We start from the raw sequence: 22900 nt of genomic DNA on the forward strand, positions 1-22900 counted from the left end.
ACAGCCTTTAATAACGATCTATAGGTCCCTACAAAACTTACACGTTAAGGAACCTAGCTGTCCTCGGAATTTTCGGGGGCAAAAAAAAAAAAAAAAAAAAAATTGGCACCTCTGGAGTCAAGTGGGAGAATTCCAGAGAAGGAATTTGAGTTTGAAAACATTCTATTCAGTCACTGACTCATTCTGTTACCTTAAATGCATTCCTTATCCTTTTTATGTCCTACTTCCTCATGTCTAAACAAAGATGATTTTATTATTACAGATGTCAAAATAGTTTGAGGAAGGTTTAGAAATGATTATTTAAAGAACAACGAAAAGAGAAAACAGAATTCATTCATACAGCTGGGACGATCCTCAAAGAGCATCTGCAGACCTTCACTTTAGAACTAAAGCAACCATGGGTTAGTTAAAAGGGATCAATAGCTAGTTGGTAGTTGGGTCTAGATTTTATGTGCTTTGTCTACTGTCCTACGTTTCTGTTTTTCACTCAGGTATATATATCTCTTTGATCGGGCCTGTGATGTCGTAATGATGATTTAATAGATATTGGCATGAAACCTGAGAACATTTTGGCTTGGGTAAATTTAGCCAGAAACAGAAATTGAAAGTGTTCAAATGCCTAAACACTAATCAAGATACAAACTGGTAAAAAAAAAAAATCTCTTAGAAAATGATGTGTTTGACTGCATAATCCTGTCTTAAAGCATTATGCAACGTGTGTTCATTCGTTCAATTCAAATTACATTCTCTTGAATCAAAGCTGACTGCCTTGTAGTGTCAACACCACGTAAGCCATTGGATCCATTAAATTGAGTTATTCACTTCCTTGTTTTCATAAACAGAATGCCCTAATTTACTTTCCTCTTAAAGATTTAGTAAAATGCTCCCGTCCATGACACTGAGATACTGCATGATACTGTGCGCACTTTGTGGATTTTTGGGGATCTCCCCTTCTAGGTGGTGGTTAGCTATTACTTTTTTCCTTTAATGCTCATTTTTATTTTTAATACTCCTTTTCGCCGTAAGTTTGCTTCAAGGAATACATTATCTACAGGGAAAAACTAATTGAGTTGATTCAGTAGCAAATAACTTTGAATCAGTAACCCTCTGAATGAGGGTTTAAGAAATTGAAATACTGGCTTTAATAGAGGGGTTTACTCTTCACCTCAGAGTATGAGGTCATTGACAGAAGAGACTCCAGATAAACGGTCAAAGTCTCAACCAATGTGATGAAACAGTAATTAAAACAAGTTTATATTAAACCTGTTTGTTAATCTGTGGTCCCACTTGATAAACACAAAAATCTCACACCCTCCTCAATGCTACTTGAAAGTGAAACAAGGCAAAATTTGTAATTAAAACAAAGTAATGAGGCAAACCTGTTTTGTTTCAAATCTAATCCACATTCCTTTCCTCTCACCTTCCAGAATTATTAGTAAAGCCTTATGTCTATTGAGAGTCTTTGAGACTATGCTGTGAACACATCACTCTCGACTCACTGCACTCAAGGTCTAAACACAGTGCAGATGTTTCTTTGCAAATAAAGTAGTGACTTTGATATCTATCAGTTAAAGATCGTGTTCTCACTGTACTGACACAATATTATGAAAACTTGGCTCAAGATCTTTTATCGTGTATTCAGTCAGTTATCAGAATACTCATTTCCTTTTGCAGAAATTGATAACAGGTTTCTATTATTTGTTGGGAATATTTTACACTTTTTATATTTTATACAGTGTCAATGAGAGTATTATAGGACCATAATTAATGAATTGGTGAAGCGTTTGGTAACGAACAGCGGTCTCACAGATGCCCAGTAATTGTCAATGAACAAAGTAGAATAAATGGCTGTGTGTTATATTATATGCACAAAGATCTGTATTTTTAGGGAAAAATCCTAAATTTATTAAAATATTTTTTTCTGGAGAAAACAAATAATGAAGAAAAAAGCTGTGGAATAATTTAATGTTTTCTGTGCATTCAACTTGCTTAGTATTATTTAATGAAATTAATTTATGGAAGAAGAAGAATTGTGAGACTTAATGTCATTTAAAAATATACATTAGAGTAATATGGAGGTATGATTTTCAACCAAGGCTTTGGTTCAGTTTTTTTAATGACTTGATATTGAATTTTTTTATTGCACCAAATGTTCTTGTTTTAGCTTTCTCCCAGTATCTGCTTCCTGTTTGGGAACAGTCCCTATCCACAGTCTGTATTTCTCTAGGAGACACAAGTGTCTTTGAAGAGGCCATTTAAAATTAAATCACATGTAAATCTGTGATAAATCATGTATACTTAATTTTTTCTGAGATTAACCAGAGCAGTAGTATGTGCTTCCTGAGTGATGGAAGCGATGTGGATATAATTTAACTTTTTTTAATAAAGGGTTTGGTTTTTTTGGTTACCATGCCTTTAATTGCCCATATTTCTTTGCAGATAATACGTATGTGTCAAGTTCAGAAAATGATGAAGACGTATTAGTTACTACGGAGCCAATTCCGATAATTTTCCACCGGATAGCAACAGGTAATAGGAATATACTGTTTTTTTAAACTCTAGATTAATGTTTTCTTGGCTATAGGTAGCTTTATTTATTTATTTTTGTTCTTTTAGCCCATGTAGCAGATATTTATCTCCAGCATCTATAAATCTGGTGTCCCATACAAATTTTCTGTCTAACTTGCATTAGTTTGTTTTTCAACAGTTTTTTAAACACATAAATTTACACTACTTTAAAAAAGCCCTGTTTAAATGCATTGTGTTGATATTTTTTCTTATGAAAATATTCCATGCATAATGACACTGGTAGACAAAATGAATATTTAAAAAGCTTACTTAAGGCAATGTAGATCCCATGAAATACATAAATGAGAGCTGAAGGGGTCTGTGTAGTGGCACTTTGGTTTGACCGTATTTTGATGGGCAATGAAAAAATCAGAATAGCTTATGTATCATGTAACTTCCTAACATAATATAATTATAAAACATTCCTTAATCTTTTGGCAAAGAGAGAATCACCTGAGGCGTGTTTTTATACTGAAACTTATAAATATTTGATAAATAGCCTGCTGAAAACTAAAGTGATGTATTATAAATGATGTTTTATAACTTTCTTTCAGAATTAAGGAAGACAAATGACATTAACTGTTGCTTATCCATAAAATCAAAATTACAGAAGGAAAATGGAGAGGTATGGAGATTACATTTCGTATTTTATACTTTATTCAAAACAGAATACATTTTAAACTTACCTTGTATTTATAGTTAATATCATTGCTATTTAGGTTAAGACTGTAGGGGCGCCTGGGTGGCTCAGTCGGTTGAACTTCGGACTTCGGCTCAGGTCATGATCTCACTGTCCGTGAGTTCGAGCCCTGCATTGGGCTCTTTGCTGACAGCTTGGAGTTGGAGCCTGCTTCGGATTCTGTGTCTCCCTCTCTCTCTGCCCTTCCCCCATTCATGTTCTGTCTCTCTCTGTCTGAAAAATAAATTAACATTTAAAAAAATTTAAAAAAAAAGACTGCATATAGTGTATGAAGCACAGGCTTGTGGCCAAGAGACTTAAGTATAGGGAAGGGTAGTGACCTAGAATTAACCCTGAGAAGGAAGCTGCCTTTAACAGAAAGAATGTCTGGCTTAAATCTAAATCAAGTGCACACAAAGCTTAACTTATTCTCTGTATTTGGTCAAGTAATGTAGTTGACTGAGGAGCATCTTCTGTAACTTACAGTTCTAACAGCTGCATGTGGAACCCTTACCATTTCATTTGTAAAAGGTGATCTCTTTACCTAAGGTAGCAAAGAGAATGGGTATATAGTCTTATTATTAGTGGCCAATGTTAAAACAACATCAACGACAAATTCCTGCTACCCCTTCCTCACCTTTAAAAAATCTGCTAGAATCAGTCAATAAACACTGGGGTGTTAAAAAAAACAAGATGAGTGCAACAGGACTGACAATTTTTTGCTTTTCAAACTACGCACCCGGAACAAACTCCCCCCCCCCCGCCCCGCCCCTTAGTATTGTATAGTTCCCTCTACTCTCCTTCATCCACAGCGAGAACCACAGATTTAGCAATACTGGCCCCAAAACCCAAATCTGTTAGCATTTTATAAAACCCAAATTCCCTTTTGTAGGTTTTTCATTTTCCTTAAGAATTTGAAATTTGGTCTAGAAATTTAGAAACGATTCCAAAACATTGGGTTGATAGATTCCTGTGTCTAATGGGATTTGCCTTTCTCCTAATTATTTTAACAGAGCCTGCCGGGTATGGGAATATCATCATTAGTTACTTTAGGTAAAATTTTACTGTTTGAACTTCAGACACAAAGCATATGTGGTTCCATTAATTAGAAACTCAGACTTCAAGTTCAAGCATATTTAATTAAACATCCTTTTGAAATCTGAAATCTAAAGTAAATAATTTCTGTATGTAGAAAGTTCTCTTCATAATGTAATTCATATTTATTTTCATAATTTGATTTTTATATTATTGGAGTTCGAGTGTCTTTTATTTCATACCATTATGTAGAGTTGGCAGTGGAAGTGAGCACGGTCAGGGATAAATAAATAATGCTGAGGAACTTTTTTTTTTTAATGTTTATTTTTGAGGGAGAGGGAGAGAGAGAGAGAGAGAGAGACAGAGCATGAATGGGGCAGGGGCAGAGAGAGAGACACACACACAGAATCCGAAGCAGGCTCCAGGCTCTGAGCTGTCAGCACAGGGCCCGATGCACGGCTTGAACTTGAAAACCACGAGATCACGAGATCACGACCTGATCCAAACTCTGAGTCTTAACTGACTGAGCCACCCAGTCGCCCTAGGGCTGAGGAACTTTTTAGTAAACAATTGAATCAGTATGAACTCAGAAACTACGAGATCATGACCTGAGCCGAACTCTGAGTCTTAACTGACAGAGCCACCCAGGCGCCCCAATGCTGAGGAACTTTTTAATAACCAATTGAATCAGTATGAACTTGTCAGATGTTTTTATCAGAACAAAACCAAAGTTGTAGTTGATGACACATAGTTTTATGTAAACATCAAATAGTAAATTGTACAACTCAAAATCAATGAAATAGAACTTTTAAAAAAGATGTACAATAAAGCTTACTACACTGACAAAACTGTCTCTTACTGCCTTTTGTTTTTGGCTTGTACTACACCACACACGTTTTTTATATAAAATCCATGTGATAAGCAAGCACAAGACCTATCTATTATGGCCACTTGCTACTTTCTTTTCAAAAGAAGGTAAGCTAATCTGACCATTAAAATTCTTTTCTTAATCTGTTATTTAAGGAGTCAAGACAAAATAGTACGGTGGAAGAAGATTCCGAAGGTGATAATGATTCTGAAGAATTTTACTATGGAGGACAGGTAAGCACATCAGACCCATCAAATACCCACTCGCAGAGTTCGCAGTAGCCCTTACGCCCTAGTGGAAATCTGTGCTTGTGATCTGAGAGACCTGTGTGTTAGTTCTTGAGCTAACTTGGAAACCTATATAATTTCTCCGTTTCTCATTTCTACATATTTTCAGAAATCAAGGTTACTTTTGCAACTCTTTGACTGTAATCACTCACACTGAAGTTGTCTTGCTTCATCACTGAGATTTTGCAGGCAGCAGCATTGTATAATAAAATAAAAGTTTTTTGACTTTTATATTTCTTTTTTTTTTTTTTTTTTTAATGTTTTATTTATTTTTGAGACAGAGAGAGACAGAGCATGAATGGGGGAGGGGCAGAGAGAGAGGGAGACACAGAATCGGAAGCAGGCTCCAGGCTCTGAGCCATCAGCCCAGAGCCGACGCGGGGCTCGAACTCATGGACCGCGAGATTGTGACCTGAGCTGAAGTCGGACGCTCAACTGACTGAGCCACCAGGCGCCCCGACTTTTATATTTCTTAAGCATATTGGGCTCAGTCATTATTTTGAAATGATGACACTTCTAACAAAAGCATGGATGGATGGTTAGTTTTAAATAGATGATTAACCTTTATCAATGTTGATGGTCCCTCATTACTGAGCATCCTTAATGTTTGTATTCATTGTCTTTTCCTCTTACACTGTTGTAAAGTGTTTGTTGAAACATGTTGATGAAGAAACATCATAATTTATGTATATATGAGAATGGCATAGCCGCATATATAAAAGAATTCACTATTTTTCCAGGATCATGTTAAAATTTTAAACCGTGGTGTTGATTTTAGGATTTGGCTATGTAAGGCATCTTGTTCCGTTTCTGTAAACTTTTTTAAAAAATTATTTTTAAGTTTATTTATTTTGAGAGAGAGAGAGAGAGAGAGATTGAGAGATTGAGCTAGTGGGGGAAGGGCAGAGAGAGAGAGGGAGATCGAGAATCCCAAGCAGGCTCCATCTCACAAACCATGAGATAATGACCTGAGCCAAAACCAGGGGTCAGACCCTTAACAGACTGAGCCACCCAGGTGCTCCATGTTTCTGTAAATTCCTTGATCAAAAAGCTTTGTTATGTTTGTTTGTTTTTTTAATTAAAAAAAGTGTTTTTTTAATGTTTATTCATTTTTTAAGAGAGAGAGAGAGAGCTCTCTTGTGAGCAGGGGAGGGGCAGAGAGAGAGGAAGACACAGAATTTGAAGCAGGCTCCAGGCTCCGAGCTGTCAGCACAGAGCCTGATGCGGGACTCAAACCTATGAACTGTGAGATCATGACCTGAGCCGAAATTGGACACTTAATTGACTGAGCCACCCTGGCACCCCTTGATCAAATAGCTTTGTAACTTGGATAGTGTAATGGGAAGGTAGTATGTTAGAGTGGTATTTTAAAGCCAAATTTATTATTGTGTAGAAGAATGCAAGTCAGTTTACTTTTCTGGAATCAAAAACCAGTAATTTATCAATGGAGCATAAACAAGGCTGCAGAAGCGTGAACGTATACATACAACTGGGCTTCTTCTCTCCAAGAATGCCCGTCCAGCAATGGGATACTTTTCCTAATGATTCTCTAACCAGTGTTGCACTTCAACATTATGCAAAATAATCCTTCCAGTTTGGATTTTTGTTTACACAGCTAGTATTTGCAGAGGGGAAGTAAATGCTTTTTCTCAGTATAGATATTCAGTCTAGAAGTTTTCAGATTATCTGCCAGCCACTACTTCATTCTTTTTAACCTTGATCTTTTCCCCATATCAAGGTAGTCTAATTTTCCTTTCAAGCATACTAAGTTATACTAGACATAGGTGAACCTATGAACTTTAGCGAATATACTGCTGTATTCTCTGTATTTTTCAGTGAGAAATGTTTATGGCACAACCTGCAAGGTAACACCTGTCCAAGAGATGGTTTGTATTTGATTCTTTTGATTCTCTTCACCATCCCTAAGTCATTTCTAAACCTTCCCTTTCCATCAGGTGAACTATGACGGGGAACTGCACAAGCACCCACAGCTTGAAGCTGATTTGTCAGCAGTGAGAGAGATATATGGGCCACATGCAGTTTCTCTCAGGTAAATAAATACCTCTCATGAATAAAAATTGAAACAATTTGGTAAGCCAGTCATTGGGATTTTTCTGTTGCATTGTTTAAGTGGAAGTATTCTTGGGCTTAATTATATTTGAAAGTTCTGAGGACATTCTGCTGTGTTTTTACTTACACAAGATAGTATGTTTATGGCTGTAAGGATTTTTGTTTTGGGTACATGTGGTTTAAGGGTACATTGATGCATTAAAAAATTAGTTAATTTGGAGAGTTAGTTTGATAAAATATCAGTCTTAAATAGCGTCGTAATCAAATCCTGTAATAGATTTAGCCAGCTGGGTCCGTGCTGTTAATCATAAATCAAGGGCACATGCACGTGAACAATAAAAGTCAATAATGCATTAACGACTGAGGTCCAGAGATCACACTGTGATGTGATCTGACCCCAAAAAAAGAAAGGAAAAAAGGGACATAAATTTGCAGAGTGTTTGTTTGAATGATAATGTAGTTTATCTTTCAGTTACTTAATATATAATTTGGTGATAAATTTTGGACCATTATTTATTGCTTTTAATTATTCAGAAGACCCCACTATCTTTACTTTTTTTTTTCTCCTTCATTTGAAAAAGAAACTCTTTCCTGCCACTATCTTAGTTTCCCTCCATGAATCAGATCAGATTATTTCAGATTCTTTCTCTTTGCCTAAAGAGCAGCCTTCAACTTTGCAGTGGAATTCCAGAGCCCTATCCCAGCCTGCCCTGGGTTCCCACCTTGCCCACCCAAACCACAAATGTCCCCATCCTCCAGTTCTCTGTGATCCCTCTTGACCCTGGGCATTTATCTGAACTTGTTTCTTACCAAGAGGTGCTTCACTCTCAACCCCACTGCTGTTGTTATTCAAGCCACAGTCCAAAGGCCACCTACTCCTTGAGCCTTCTTTGAATCTCCACTGCAGGTTAGTTGTTCTGTCCTTCAGACTCCCATCACATTTGGCTCTATCCTCATTTATTATACTTCTCATATCCTGTCATTATTGCTTTACTTCCCCTCCTCATCCTAATTTATGTGACTACTGGGACAGTGCAGTTGGTTTTTAAAGTTTATTTATTTTGAGAGAGAGAGTGTATGCGCCGGTGCATGGGAGGTGGAGGGGGAGAGAGAGAGAATCCCAAGCAGGCTCCTTGCTGTTGGCTCCGAGTTTGGCCCAGGGCTCGATCCCACAAACCGTGAAGTCATGACCTGAGCCAAAACCAAGAGTCAGACACTCAACTGACTAAGCCACCCAGGTGCCCCTGGGACAGCGCACTTTTTGTTGTTCACTTTGTTTTGTTTTGGTTTTTAACCATGCTTGTATTTTGGTACTTAATATAGCCCAGGGGACTATGTGAAATATGGGCTGATGATTCTTGATCAGTTCCAGTGACATCCATAAAAGATGTTCACATTATCTGGTTGCATTCTCTTCCATGGACATACCCAGATTTTGAGAGAGCAAACAAATACTTTAAGTTGGAAAGTACCACACAACTAAAATTTATAATTGTCAAGTGTTTCATTTTAACTTCAGAAACAAACTCACCACCACCTGCAGCCTAAATAAGCTGGGGTTGTATGCACAGATCCACTCTTTCCCACTCCCAGAGCTCTGGTAGGTTGCAGTTGAGTGAGAATGATCGGGATTATATTTGGAAAAGCAAATATTTGCAATTTTCAAGGTTTTAGCAAATGAGCTGCAATTATATCTCAGTTGATCTCTGCTATGGCTCCAGGCTAGGGAATGTGGATATTCAGTAAGTGTGTTAGAACGAATAAATGAAGAAGGCATTAGGGATTTAATCAAAAAATAATCCAAAACAATGACTAATTTTTTAACTTGAGTCAGAATTTGCTTAACAGCTTAAAACTTTGATCACAGTGATTTAATCCCCTCCCCCACTAAAAAAATGGATACAATTAATCATAGAATACAACATGCAATTCGACTTCTTTTCATTTGAAATACGTATTTTGGGGGAGGATTACCTTAGCACATGTTGATTGCTCATATAGTGAAGGATTTTTTAAATACATATTTCCATGCTGTCTAAGCTCTAACTATACTGTTATGTGTGTGTGTGTGTGTGTGTGTGTGTGTGTGTATATATATATATATATATATATATATATATATATATATATGTGAATTTGTTTCTTCAGCAAGAATTTATTAAGTACCAATGATCATCTCTATTAGTATTTTCCATTATTAATAAAATTATTGATAATTTATCAACTCTTGAAATTGGATAAATATTTGGAATTTCATTCAAATGAAATATCTAAAGTCACAGAGTTTGATTTTGTTTCCCTCTTCCGTATTTCACTTACAAGTTTTGATTCAATTTGAATCTTCATGCATATAAGCCATGTTCCTGCCTGCTGTAGACTTACTCTATCTACAGAGGATGTTTCCCGAATATATAACCTCCCAGAGGCCTCATGGTATAAAGTATGAATCACAGCAGGACTAGTCTGATTTACTTGAAATAAATACGAATGAATTTACTGTGTAGGATGAAATACTAAGGCTTGGGCACATGGCAAAGGCAGTAGTTAGGCATAAGGTCCTGGAATCTTCTTCCTTGCAAAGTTCTTAGTCTGTTGAAAACAGACTGTTCTAATTAGCTGTTCTTTTACTTAATTGAGGTTTATAAGAACTTAATGGAGTTTGAAGAACAAAAGTACCTCTATATACATAATAGGCTATTTGGTGTCATTTTTTTTTTTTTTTTTATGTGACACCTAATGAGAAAGGCAGCTAACCACATCTAAGTTCTCTTCAAGAGATGGAAATAACTAGGATTGCTTCACTTGAGACAAAACCTCTTAAAGTCAGTTGAAGGAGGATACAGAAACAGAAACTAATGACCAGTTTATTACTTAAGTAATTTCTGCTGTACATGGCCATATCATTCAAAAGCAGAATCCTGGCTATATCAAACTGTGATTCTAAACATTGGTGACAATTCCAATCCATAGGCTCTTGTATTGGAAGTGAGTTAGGTCTCTGGGAAAAGCACGAAAAACGATTAGTTTATCAGCCTGAATGAACATGTCTCATCTTGAATAATTCAGCAAAATGAAGATATATTTATGTTTTTCATTATAAATTTTCTCCTATAGTCCTGTATTTACAAAAAAAAAAAAAGGATTTGATCAGTGCCATCTGAAAACACTTTGAGGTTAATATTTTTAGAAAGGTGAAGCGAATTACAAGTCACAAAATTCTCATTTAGTCAGGAATGAAATGATTCTGACAATTTGCTTAGGGCGCTTCAAACTTCCAGCCCCTGTGAAATAACCTTTGCTTTATAATTATACCATCTTCTGCTTTAAAAGGTGAAGCCACAGGAGTAATATAAAACCTTTTAAAAATAAAATCTTTTGATTGTGCCTGATGCTTAATGAAGGTTGGAAGATTGCAAGACTGTGACTCTTCTGTGTTTTGATTACTTTCTGGGGATGGACAGTTGTAACAGGGCCTTTGGGAATTGAGCTTCTAGAGGACAGGGCATTCTGAGGAGTTTTTAAGGTTTGAGGTGATGACACTACAGTATTCAGGCTCACATACCTCCTTAAGGGAAAAAGAGGGAGACAGAGAAAGGAGGGAGAGGGGGAGGGAAGGGGAAAAAACCCCACATAAATTGGTACAGACCACTTTCTCTGGGTTTATGTATTTCCATTTGTAGTGACCAGTAAGACCACTTACTGATCTGGTTCCTGCCCTCCGGCATGTGGCAGAATTTTATTTCCCTGCCGCTTTTCATACTACGTGTGGGCACAGCTAGTTTTGGCTAGTGAAGTGTGAGCAGAGGTACCAAAGCAGGGTTTCCTGTTTCCCCCCTGACTCCATCACTCCGGGCTCCTTGGTGACCACAGTGAAGTAGCATCTCCTCTCCGCCCTCTGGTTCCATAGTAACTATGTAGTGTGAGTGAGATACAAATCTTTTTTTGCATTAAACCACTGCCATTTGAAGAAGTTTGTTACTACAACATACTTAACCTACGTTGAAGTACGTCATTCATCAAAAGGTCTGGCGGGGACGTTTGCAGTGTCCTTTCCAGAATGTTAATTCTCCCAGCCCCACCTCTAGAGCCTTCAGAAAAATGGTCTGACTGAAAAGCAGGGAAAGTGATGACAGGAGGCACATAGAAGAAACAAAGAGGAGAGTATTTTCCAAAAACGCTGGCCATAATCTAGATGAAAAGCTTCAGAATGTCACCTCCCAGACAGTCACTTGTACTTTCTTCAAGCAAAACCAAGATTTTTTTAAGCTGAGGGGGAGTTGTAGCAACTGTAACCTCTTACACACTATCACTTTATATGGGCTTCCTTTTTTAATCTGGAGCTAGTTTTTAAATTCTCTCAGTCCTGTTGCCTTTTAGAGAAACTTCAGAACACTTTGGATACGATCTTGCAAATGCTTTCATCTGCCAGATTTCTTTCTGACTACTGAGTTTGCATATTTCTTGGCCCATTCACAAACATCTCTCCCACACTGAGCAAAAAACACACATTGAGTAGGCATGCGGAGACAGACATGCAAGCTGTTGAGTTTCAGATGTCATAAGAAGGTGTATGTTTCTTCACAAAATATGTTGCTTCTCCAAATATAACTGACCAGTCATTGGCTACAAGAATTAACTAAATAGTGGGGCGCCTGGGTGGCGCAGTCGGTTAAGCGTCCGACTTCAGCCAGGTCACGATCTCGCGGTCCGTGAGTTCGAGCCCCGCGTCAGGCTCTGGGCTGATGGCTCGGAGCCTGGAGCCTGTTTCTGATTCTGTGTCTCCCTCTCTCTCTGCCCCTCCCCCGTTCATGCTCTGTCTCTCTCTGTCCCAAAAATAAAATAAAAAACGTTGAAAAAAAAAAAAAAAAAAAAAAAGAATTAACTAAATAGTGATAGAGTTTTATTTCCCAAGGACCTGTGGTAAAGTTTCGTGTATGCATGTGTACATGTAATTCCCTTGACAGCTAAAAAGGGAAGGTTAAGATATCTAGAATATATTTTGATAACCTGCACAATCACTAATTTTGATCAAATAGTATTATAAAACATCACGACAGTATAATGAATAAGCTATATATAGTTTTACAGAGAATGAAGGACCAGCATAGACGGTCTGACATTTAATATATTGATTATGTAATGTATGTTGTATCTCATTAAAAAGGATGCTGTCTTGGTTAGTTCCATTAAAAAATAAAAGGGCGAATTGCCAAGATTTCATGTAGTGCCCTCAAAAATACACATTCATAGAAAAATGTATTTCATACATATGTTCTTAAATGAACTGTCACGTGTTAAGTACCTAACATCAAATGACCAGATTTCTGCCCAAAGAGTAGCTCAGAGGTCTGAAAAAAATTGTGGAATAGTCCTTTCTCAGTTCCAGGGTGTAACAACTACATCAGATCATTTCTGTGTTGTTCCCTTTATCTTGAAAAAGTATTCAGGTTCAATTTGATGTGATCTTTTCACAGTGAATAAATATAGGCAGTACATGAAATTATTTTTAGTTATTATAAACCCAATACAGCATTCAGGACACAATCAGATATCTGGCTTCACAATTCAAGTTGCATTCATATTTCAAGCTTTTGACTTGATTCTGCATTTGCTATTCATGAGATCCGGGGCAACTGAAAGTTATTCAGATATAGAAGCAATCCTGATGACTGGGTCGCTGCATCTGGACAAACTGTAATCACGCTTTGTCATCTCACAGCGGGAAATGTGAAATTACTGGCATTATATAAAGAGGGCATCACAACGGAAATTGGTTTGCATATATGCAGAGCTGTTGTGAATTCTCTGAAGTGTGGCATAAAAACAAAAAGCGTAACTATTTACAGATCTACACCTGCAGAATCCACTTAATTGCAAACCTTTAATGCCTCTGCCTCCTTAGAATTCTGTGTTTGTGCTCTGTGGTGGTGAGGGGAAAGCACTTGTAAACCTTTATTTCCTTCTTTTTGTTGTTGTTGAAATAAATTGATAGTATTAGACATTGGGAAGATACTAACCACAAAAGTATGGAAGAAATCATATAAAGAATATTTTAAAATTCACATATTAAAGGTTTTAAAAGAATACATGCCACTGTCTCATCATAACTGTGTGATAAATTCTGCTGAAGTCTGGAAAACTCTGAAGAAAGCAGCTGTGGGTAAGGTTCTTCCTGGTGTTTGTTGTCTGTGATTCCCTTCTCTGCCCCTGAGTGCACCAGTCTTACCATTGTAACTAAATCCAGACAGACGTTATTCTCCCTTGTGAAGATGGCAATGACGAGAGGAAACAAATGCCTGGTGATGATGAGGATGTGGGAAATGGTCACTGTGATAGCCTGCTGTGATTGCAGATGGCCATAACTTTTTAAAATAGTAATTAAATAACATACACAGTTAGTGTGTGTATAGTACTAAAAAACACATATACTTAACATATATAGTTAAATAATATATATAGTTAGTATGTTAAATAACATACATAGATATATATATATATAGTTATATATATATATTGTCATACATAGTGTATGTATATATAATTGCATAGTTTTCTATGCAATTGTATTCTGTTTTCTATTCTATTCTATATAGTTATTATATATATAGTTCTATTTGAATATACTTCTATTATTTATTTCACCCAGTAATTCTAGAAATTATTCTATGAGAATACAGATGCACATAGATTTTTATCTAGAGACTTTTTTTATCCATATTTATAGTGTAAAAAACATCAACAGCAACCGAATAATTGTATAATTGTTTTGTTATACAATTGTATTTATACAAATACAACCATTTTTTTTTTTATAATTTTGAAGAGGATTTTATCATATAGAAAAACACTCATTTTAGAAGAAGTGATAGAGAAGGACAAAAATTTTTGTATACCACATTATCCTTGTACATATATTTCCATATATATATCTTTATGGAATGAGATGTAAAAATAACTGTCTCTGAGTCGTAGTATGACACATTGCTTTTTGTTTGTTTTTCTGTTTCTGGCATTTTATGAAATGAGCCTATACTACCTTTATAATCAGAAAAAAGATATGTTTTTAGAAAACATAACATTTCTTACAAAATAAGTTTTACCCACAATCTATAGTTAACATGTAAATACTTTTTTTCTTTTCTTTTTTTTTTTTTTTTTACTTTTTTGGTATTTCGATTTTACTTAAAAACATTTTTTCATTTTGATGTATTTTTGGTAATCTGCTTGCTCCAAATAGTCCATTTTGGAACATTTCCCTCAGGGTAGGAAATATTTTTATATAAACTTCTTGAATATTGGGTAAAAAGATTGTTTTAATCATACCAGTGTGCTATAGTTTATTTCTTTCCTTATTATTCAATATTCATTTCTTACCCCAATTTCTGCACCTAACAAATATCCTCCTGGGCAAAGGTTCCCACATATTTGTTACAATTTTCACCCCACTTAAACATCTATTGAACATCATTAATAATTGATCCTCATCATTACATTTAGTGGTTCTTCCTTTTAACTTACCTAACAAAAGGTACTGGACTTTTATGTTTATGAATAATTTGCTGACGTTTAGGGTCCGCAAATTATGACCACTGGGTCAAGGGTCCTGTTTTTGAATAGCCTGTGAGCCATAGATAGTGTTTGCTTTTTAAAAGGTTTAAAGAAGAACAAAAACAAAGATGAATATGTGACAGAGATCAGAAAAGGCCTGAAAACTAAAATACTGTCATGACCTTTGCACAGAAACTTTACTGACCCCTGAACCAGAGGCATTAAAGAGATGGTTTATTTCCTTGGTCCTTATTCTTTTAAAAAAAAATTTTTTTTTAATGTTTATTTATTTTTGAGACAGAGAGAGACAGAGCATGAACAGGGGAGGGGCAGAGAGAGAGGGAGACACAGAATCTGAAATGGGCTCCAGGCTCTGAGCTGTCAGCACAGAGCCCGACGTGGGGCTCGAACTCACAGTCTGTGAGATCATGACCTGAGCCGAAGTCGGACGCTTAACCGACTGAGCCACCCAGGCGCCCCTCCTTGGTCCTTATTCTTGCCATAGTGTCTGTGTAATTTCATAAATAAATGGGTAGATCTTTGTATCTAAATGTGCATGTCAAATCATGTCCTAATTTGCATAAGGTTATATTCTTATCCTTTATGAATAACACAGATGTTTTGATCCATGCAATGTTTTTGAAAAATTAATTCCTATGTGAATCATTTTTATCCCTTTTGTTCTTTATGTAATCTAAAAATATTATATGAAAGAACAAAAAGTATAATTTCATAAACAATGAAAACGTGGTCAGGGTTTCGATATATTTTTAAGGGGGCAATGGAGAAACTACAGAGGCTAAGTTTTTATATTGTAATATGCTGCTTTTTGTGTGTCACAGACATCAAACATCACAAACCCCTTTGATTCCTTTATCCGTCAAATTACAAAAAAACATTTAATCATTAAAGATGTCTTCTCTGAACCCCATACAAGTGCCACAGTTGTGTATTATGTTAGCTTTACTTGAATATATAATACACAGAAATTGTCATTGAGTACTTACTGTGTGCCAGATACTATACACAGCTTTGAAATTGGACATGAATTCAATGCCTGACTTCCCCACTGACTCCTTATCTGCTCCTTGGTATCTGATTTCAAGACTCTAAACCTCAATGTCTTCATTTACCAATGAGGATAATAATCGTATCCTTGTCATAAGGCTTTGAGGACCTAATGAGAACATCCATTAATAATTGACTTGGTTTCCAACAGAGTGATAGTGTATTGAATATTGAACTGATTAATCACCTGCATAAATAAATAGAATATATGTGTTTAAATCTTGGCTATCTACAAAGTGATGATGGGTAAGTTAGGGACTCAGTTAATGCATATAGGAGTTAGAGGTGGTAGGTAGTATCTATAGTGCGCTATGATCACATGTAGGTAAAATCCTTAGGTTAATTTCTGGCACATAAGTGCTTAATGTTTATCATTTCAGTTATCTGTATAATTCTATCCCGCACTGTGTATAACCTTTGTGACTTTGTAATTTTATAAAAATATAAAAAATACAGATACGTGTATAGAGAGAACATGGAAAAACTATTGTTTTTATATTCTTTAATTAACTTTAAAAAACTCTGCTGGTTTCCGCACTACCTGGGCTGGAGAAAACGTAGTTTTCAGAATGTCTTCATGTGGCACATACTATTGTTACTTGCTTTAATTTTGATGTATCAGACTTTTAGAGCTGCCTGTCAGAACGTAATGACATTTAAGTGGCAGAACACCTGGGTCCGTTTCAGAACCACTGATGTTTAGCATGGAAGGAAAAAATCGTGGACATGCTGTTGTGACAGTAAATTATTTCCCCACCCCTTCAGAAACTCCTTTTTGAAGTGCCTTCGAAGCAGCTCTTCAGAGAGCACAATGAAAACCAAGTGGTCATATGAGAAGATTGCTTAATTTGCCACAGAGAAATGGGGATGTTTGAACTTATGAAGCAAACAATTCTTGAATTTATGTATGCAAGTGTTTGTACATATAAATAGAAAGATGTCTAGATGGTATAAATAGTCACAGAAGACAGCAGTCCCACTCCATGGAGTTAGTTAATTCGTGTCCCCGGTCACTTCTGAGCTGTTGGCAGAGACGAAGGATATGAGTTCTTAACTGAATTTTTGACTTAACTTTGCACACATTATCTTTTAAGGACAAGGTAAAAATTAGTGTGAATCTTTGCTTTCAGGGAATATGGAGCCATTGATGATGTAGATATTGACCTGCATATTGATGTTAGCTTTCTTGACGTAAGTATCACTTTATAGAATATGATTGGTACATTTAAACACTTATTTTTACTGTCGGAAGAAATTTAATATTTGTTTCTCTTATTAGTTACATACTGATTTTGTTAAAGTGATTATAAAGAAATACTATGGCTGAAGAAACAGATTTGGTATACACATAAATAAATAAATAAATAAATAAATAAATAAATAAATAAATAAATAAATGTTTTATATATATATAAATACATACATATATATTTCATTGTTTCTTTTAATATATTCTGAAACTTAGGGGCTCTTATTATAATATTTCATTATATCTTAAATTTTCACTTTAATTTTCAAATGTAGGAGGCAAAAATTAAGAATACTTTGACTTTCTTTTCCAAACCAATAGGTTTTGAGGTAATTTGTGAGCCTTAATGATTTATGTATTTCTTCAAAATCAAAATTTTTTTTCATTTTGGGAAAACAATTAAGAATTTTAAAAGATGACTAATTCGTCTTTTGACATATTTGCACAGGAGGAGATTGCTGTGGCTTGGGAAGTAATTCGAACAGAACCTATAATTGTCCGACTACACTGTTCACTTACACAGTATTTAAATGGTCCAGGTTAGTTTTCCTTCTATGTATTATTTTAAATATGAATTAATTGTGCATTAAGCAAAATGTTCATCTGGTAATTATGAACATAATTGGCAGCTATCTTGATAATGGTATTTAAGTATACTTGCATCCTGACAAAGGTGGTTTATTGCTTTTGTAATTTAATGGAAACAGAAACATGTAACATTTTAGTTTTAGATTTCAGAAGTTCACAAGTTGCTGTGAAACAAACACAGTAAAACCTAAAAGAGAACTTTGCATACAAGCTCAGTAAGTATATTTTGGATTGCTCTTAGATTTAATTATTTTTGCCCCTGATTCTGAGATTTAATTTTAATGTTTACTTATCCCACCTCTGATTACTGATGAATTTAGTGTAACTATAAATATAACCTACTTCTATTTTTGAAAATAGAGATCTTAGTAATATTTTTGTTTTCCATTATCTTTTTTTAAATTTTTTTAATGTTTATTTTTGAGAGAGAGAGGCCAAGCATGAGCAGGGGAGGGGCAGACACATACACACACACACACACACACACACACACACACACACAGAATCAGAAGCAGCCTGTAACCTCTGAGCTGTCAGCACAGAGCCCACCATGGGGCTTGAACCCATGAACCGTGAGATCATGACTTGAGCCGAAGTCGGACACCCAACCACCCAGGCGCCTCTTTTTTCCACTGTCTTAAGGGATGATTTCGTTCTTTCTCAAGTGATAACTATTTACAACAAAGGATGCTGTTATTAAATCTTGACAAGACTTACTAGATTAAGATATATTTCCCATACAAATACACATGCCTGTGCATGTATTCAGATGGGCGTGCACGTGTCTACACATGCATACACACACATACGCTGTATCTACTTGTGTCTTCCAGTTATATACTGCCGCACAACAAACCACCCCAAAACTTAGTGGCTTAAAACAATTTACTGTCTCTCTCTGTTGTTTGAACTCAACTGGAGTCCCTCATGCTTTTGAAGTCAGATGGTAGGTGGAGCGTATGTCCGTTGAAAGGCTCTGCTGGGTTGGATGCCCAAGATGCTGGACTTTGAGATATCTAGTAATTGATGCATGTATCATCTTGGATATCAGCTGGGGCCTCTTGACTTGAGTGTTGACCTTGCATCCACATGGCTTCTTCATGTGGTTTAGGCTTCTTGTAGCATGATGACTGGCTGTTGTCCAAAAGCAAGTGTTCCCAGAGACAGGATGTGGATGTTACCTGGAAAGAAGCACAGTGAATCTTCCACTGGATTGTATTGATCAAAGCAGTTGAAAACGCACCTAGAATCACTTCTTAAAGTCATGGCCATCTTCATGTGTACTTTACTGTGATGTTGGCACGTTTTCCTTAGGCGTATTAAAGAACTTATATCTACTGTTAGTTCTTACATAAGAAAAATATCTCACCTTTCAAGTTGATGAATATATAGGAAGGTCTCTCGTTTTGAAAAAGTTTCTGTTGAGTCACTTCTTTTCTGTTTTTGCATAATGAGACAATGATTTCTACTTCAGTAGTCAACGCTTCATGTAAATAACATGACATGATTTAACACCAGGCAAAGACAAATAGATGTTACATATTTTTATTGTGATTATTTAAAAATGTATAAAAATGTATAAAAATGTAATAAGGAAGAAAAGAAATTACTCATAATTCCTCTATACTGAGAACACTGTAAATAGTTTGGTGTTCCTCTTTTCTGTGCACACATGGTTTGTTTTCATAAAGTTAACATTGAATTGTAGAATTACGCACCTTAATGTAGTGTCATGAAACTGTCTTCAAGTCATTGAATTTCTAAAATAGAATAATTTATAATCTCTGCATAATATTCCACCTTCCAGGTGTATGTGTTTTTGCGGTTTTCCTAGATACTCTGCTGTATGGCTGTTTTTTTCCTTTCTTTAGGGATTTGATATGTGGCCACTCGATTTTATTCTGATGGTGATTAGAAGAAAAAGAAACTCTCATGTCTGACCTTTTTTTTTTTTTAATTATCAGAGTTAGAAACAAAATTGGGTCAGTTCATCTCTGCTCACCCTATTCCGTCTGTGTGAGATGAAAATGTGGCATACTTTTATGTAATCTTACCAGTGTTACTCAATTTTTAAATATAATCTTGAATTTTAGGCAGAGATTTTTCCTTCTCAGCATCTCTTTAAAAATTTGTTATGTTTGCATGGTTTTATAAATGTTCTAACAATTATATTCTAATTCCTGTTTAGATGATTTTATTGTTCAGTACCCATTCTTTGGTATTACAACTCATCTATAATTTAGTCTTCCTTTTTTCATTTTTGGCAGTTGATTTGCCTATTTAATAGTTTGTAAACCAAAGAGACATGAGGGTGATGCTTCCTTTTTTCATACCTGAGAATGACTCTCTGTTTTGTGAACAAGACAAATTTGACCTGGTAGAAGTTGACGGGGTCATAATAGTTGCCCTAAAAGAGGTAAAAATACTTCAGAGACCTCTGCCAGTTTGTGTCTCAAGTGTTTTAATTTTGTTCGTTTGTAAGACACCGGTTTTGGTGTTAAGTTTGTGTTTTGTTATGTGTACTTATTGGGCTATTTTTTTTTCTTTTTTTCCTTAATGGTATCTTTTATGTATTTCTTTTTGATTGGTACACTTCAGTCTTAACTTACCTCACGCAAGTTTTATGACTAATCCAACATGTAGACTGACCTAGTTAACAGTTCTTTTTGAAAGCATTTATTCCTAGGTTTTGGAAATGTATGAATAATACTTACTTGAGCTGTAATATTTGGCCAGGGCTAATCTGACAGTATATCTGTTCTTACACCTCCTAATCCACTCTAATATTAAGGATAAGGATTATTTTCATTGTACATGAAGAAATACACTTGAAATAAAAAGACATGAGTGCTATAATTCTTATATTATGTATTTTCTTCACAGTTATTAGTGTCTAAGTCTAGTTTCTGATCTGAAGCACAAGACTGCTTTTAGTTTAAAGTGGTAAACAGCCAACATTATTAAAACTGTTTTTCTGTGCACATCATCTCATCAATAGTACCTCTATGTTTACATGATCAGAGCGTTAGAATAATTTCCAAATATCTTAAGCAGCCCTCACTTACTGCCTTTCCAATGTAATATTTACTTTTCCGTTAAAGGAAGATTTGCTTGTTGTTTTTAGTTTTATATATCAGTATAGTTCTGTGCTTTTTGTTTTTTTTTTTTTTTCTGCCTGAGGTCACTAAGTTTAGCTAAATTTAATCATGAGTACTTGTTTGCTAATTGTTGGCTTAATGGGACTTTAATATTCCACTTTTAGTTATCAGAAGGCTATTTAAAATTTTTTATAAATATTAATCCAAAAACAATTTTAGATTTACCAAAAAATTGCAAAAGGTAGTACAGCATGCCAATACACTCCACATCCAGTTTCACGGTTTATTAACACCCACTGAACACATTAAATGCAACTAATTGTAATAGTAATGTAAGTTTTATCACTTGAATCTTGGAACATTTTTGGAAGTAACATCCTGTTGTTACTCTCTCTTTCGGTATATTCTAAAATTTTGGTCATTCAGATTTTAGATCAATTGAACCAATGTTTGTAACTTACATTTCCCTATATGATTTATCATTTTGGTAAAATGTTGACTCTTATTTTTTAAGCGTTCACGGTATGAATAAGTTTGGGTCTTTGTGTCATTAGTTTGTAGGATTAATTTATATATTCTGGATGAACATTTGTATCTATCATCTCTCTTTTCTCTATCTGTGTATCTTACACAATTTCTTCCAGTGATTATTTCAGTTCTTCTAGTGCGTTTTAGATTTTTCCACATTTTATTTTTAACCAGGTCCCTTTTGTTTGTCTGCCTCCATCTCCCCACTTTTTTCATCTGCCTGTGAAGAGATTGTGCCTTCTTAAATATTTTTTTATAAATTTTTTTAATGTTTATATATTTTTGAGACAGGGAGACAGAGCATGAGCGGGGGAGGGGCAGAGAGAGAGGAAGACAGAATCCAAAGCCGGCTCCAGGCTCCAGGCTCTGAGCTGTCGGCACAGAGCCCGACACGGGGCTCAAACTCATAGACTGTGAGATCATGACCTGAGCCGAAGTTGGACACTCAACCGACTGAGCCACCCACGCACCCCCCTTCTTAAATCTTTTAAGAGAGAGCACAGCATGTTCCAATTTTATCTTTCTCTTAAAAAAATAATTCCACCAAACTTTCAAGATGTTAGGATTTTTTATTCATTGTTGAATTTCTGTAGTCCTGGGTTTGGAACAGGGGGGATTAGAGTGTCCACTCTGTTCCTCACTCTATATATAAGGATTAGAATGCTTTCAGGAAAGGAACTGATAACACCAGTTTCTTTGATCAGTAGAGTGTTTGTGTCCCAGAATAACAGCCAACACGGGGGTGAAGCCATTGGGGATACCAGTTTGGTTTACACTGTCGAACGTGCATAGTCTGTGAATGTCCTTTTAACAAGACAGTTCACTACCTCCACTGATCCAAACCACAGCATCTCTTGTCAATTACTCTGATAAGTTCCTGAGCGATCTTGCTACTTGTACTGTGTTCTTTACAAAGATCCTACACTGCCAACCCACAGTCCTTCTCAGATCCCCTCTCCTAATGTGGTACCTTGTTCACTTCTCTCTGGCTCCACTGGTCTCCTTGCTGTTCCTAGAATATTGAAGTACATTTCTTTCTCAGGGACAGTGCCCTGGTGATTTCCTCTGGCTAGGACACTTCATCCTATCTAGTGTTGGAAACTACTATGCCCAAATAACCTTTACTCCAAGACCCTTTCCCTTTTTTCTTTTCCTCCAGAACCTTTACCACCATGGGGCATTCCGTCTATCTAGCTTTTGTCTGTCTCCTTACACTGCACCAAGGCTTCATGGGGCAAGGAGACTTGTGTGCATGTTTTTTTGTTTGTTTGTTTGTTTGTTTGTTTTTTGTTTTTTACCATTCTATCTATAGTG

At 35.8% G+C, this 22900-nt stretch overlaps 1 protein-coding gene across 2 annotated transcripts in view; it reads left to right on the forward strand.

The window, feature by feature from the left end:
• The window catches only part of PARP8 (poly(ADP-ribose) polymerase family member 8), a 180226-nt gene that overhangs the window by 102904 nt on the left and 54422 nt on the right, over window positions 1-22900 (forward strand). For both annotated transcript variants that reach the window (XM_058719380.1, XM_058719388.1), the window contains exons 5-10: window positions 2440-2529; window positions 3123-3193; window positions 5306-5383; window positions 7393-7487; window positions 17254-17314; window positions 17821-17911. In XM_058719380.1, the coding sequence (XP_058575363.1) occupies window positions 2440-2529; window positions 3123-3193; window positions 5306-5383; window positions 7393-7487; window positions 17254-17314; window positions 17821-17911 (486 nt within the window). The remainder of the gene's footprint in view (window positions 1-2439; window positions 2530-3122; window positions 3194-5305; window positions 5384-7392; window positions 7488-17253; window positions 17315-17820; window positions 17912-22900) is intronic.

Source organism: Neofelis nebulosa, chromosome 1 (genome assembly GCF_028018385.1).
Source record: "Neofelis nebulosa isolate mNeoNeb1 chromosome 1, mNeoNeb1.pri, whole genome shotgun sequence".
Taxonomy (NCBI): Eukaryota; Metazoa; Chordata; class Mammalia; order Carnivora; family Felidae; genus Neofelis; species Neofelis nebulosa.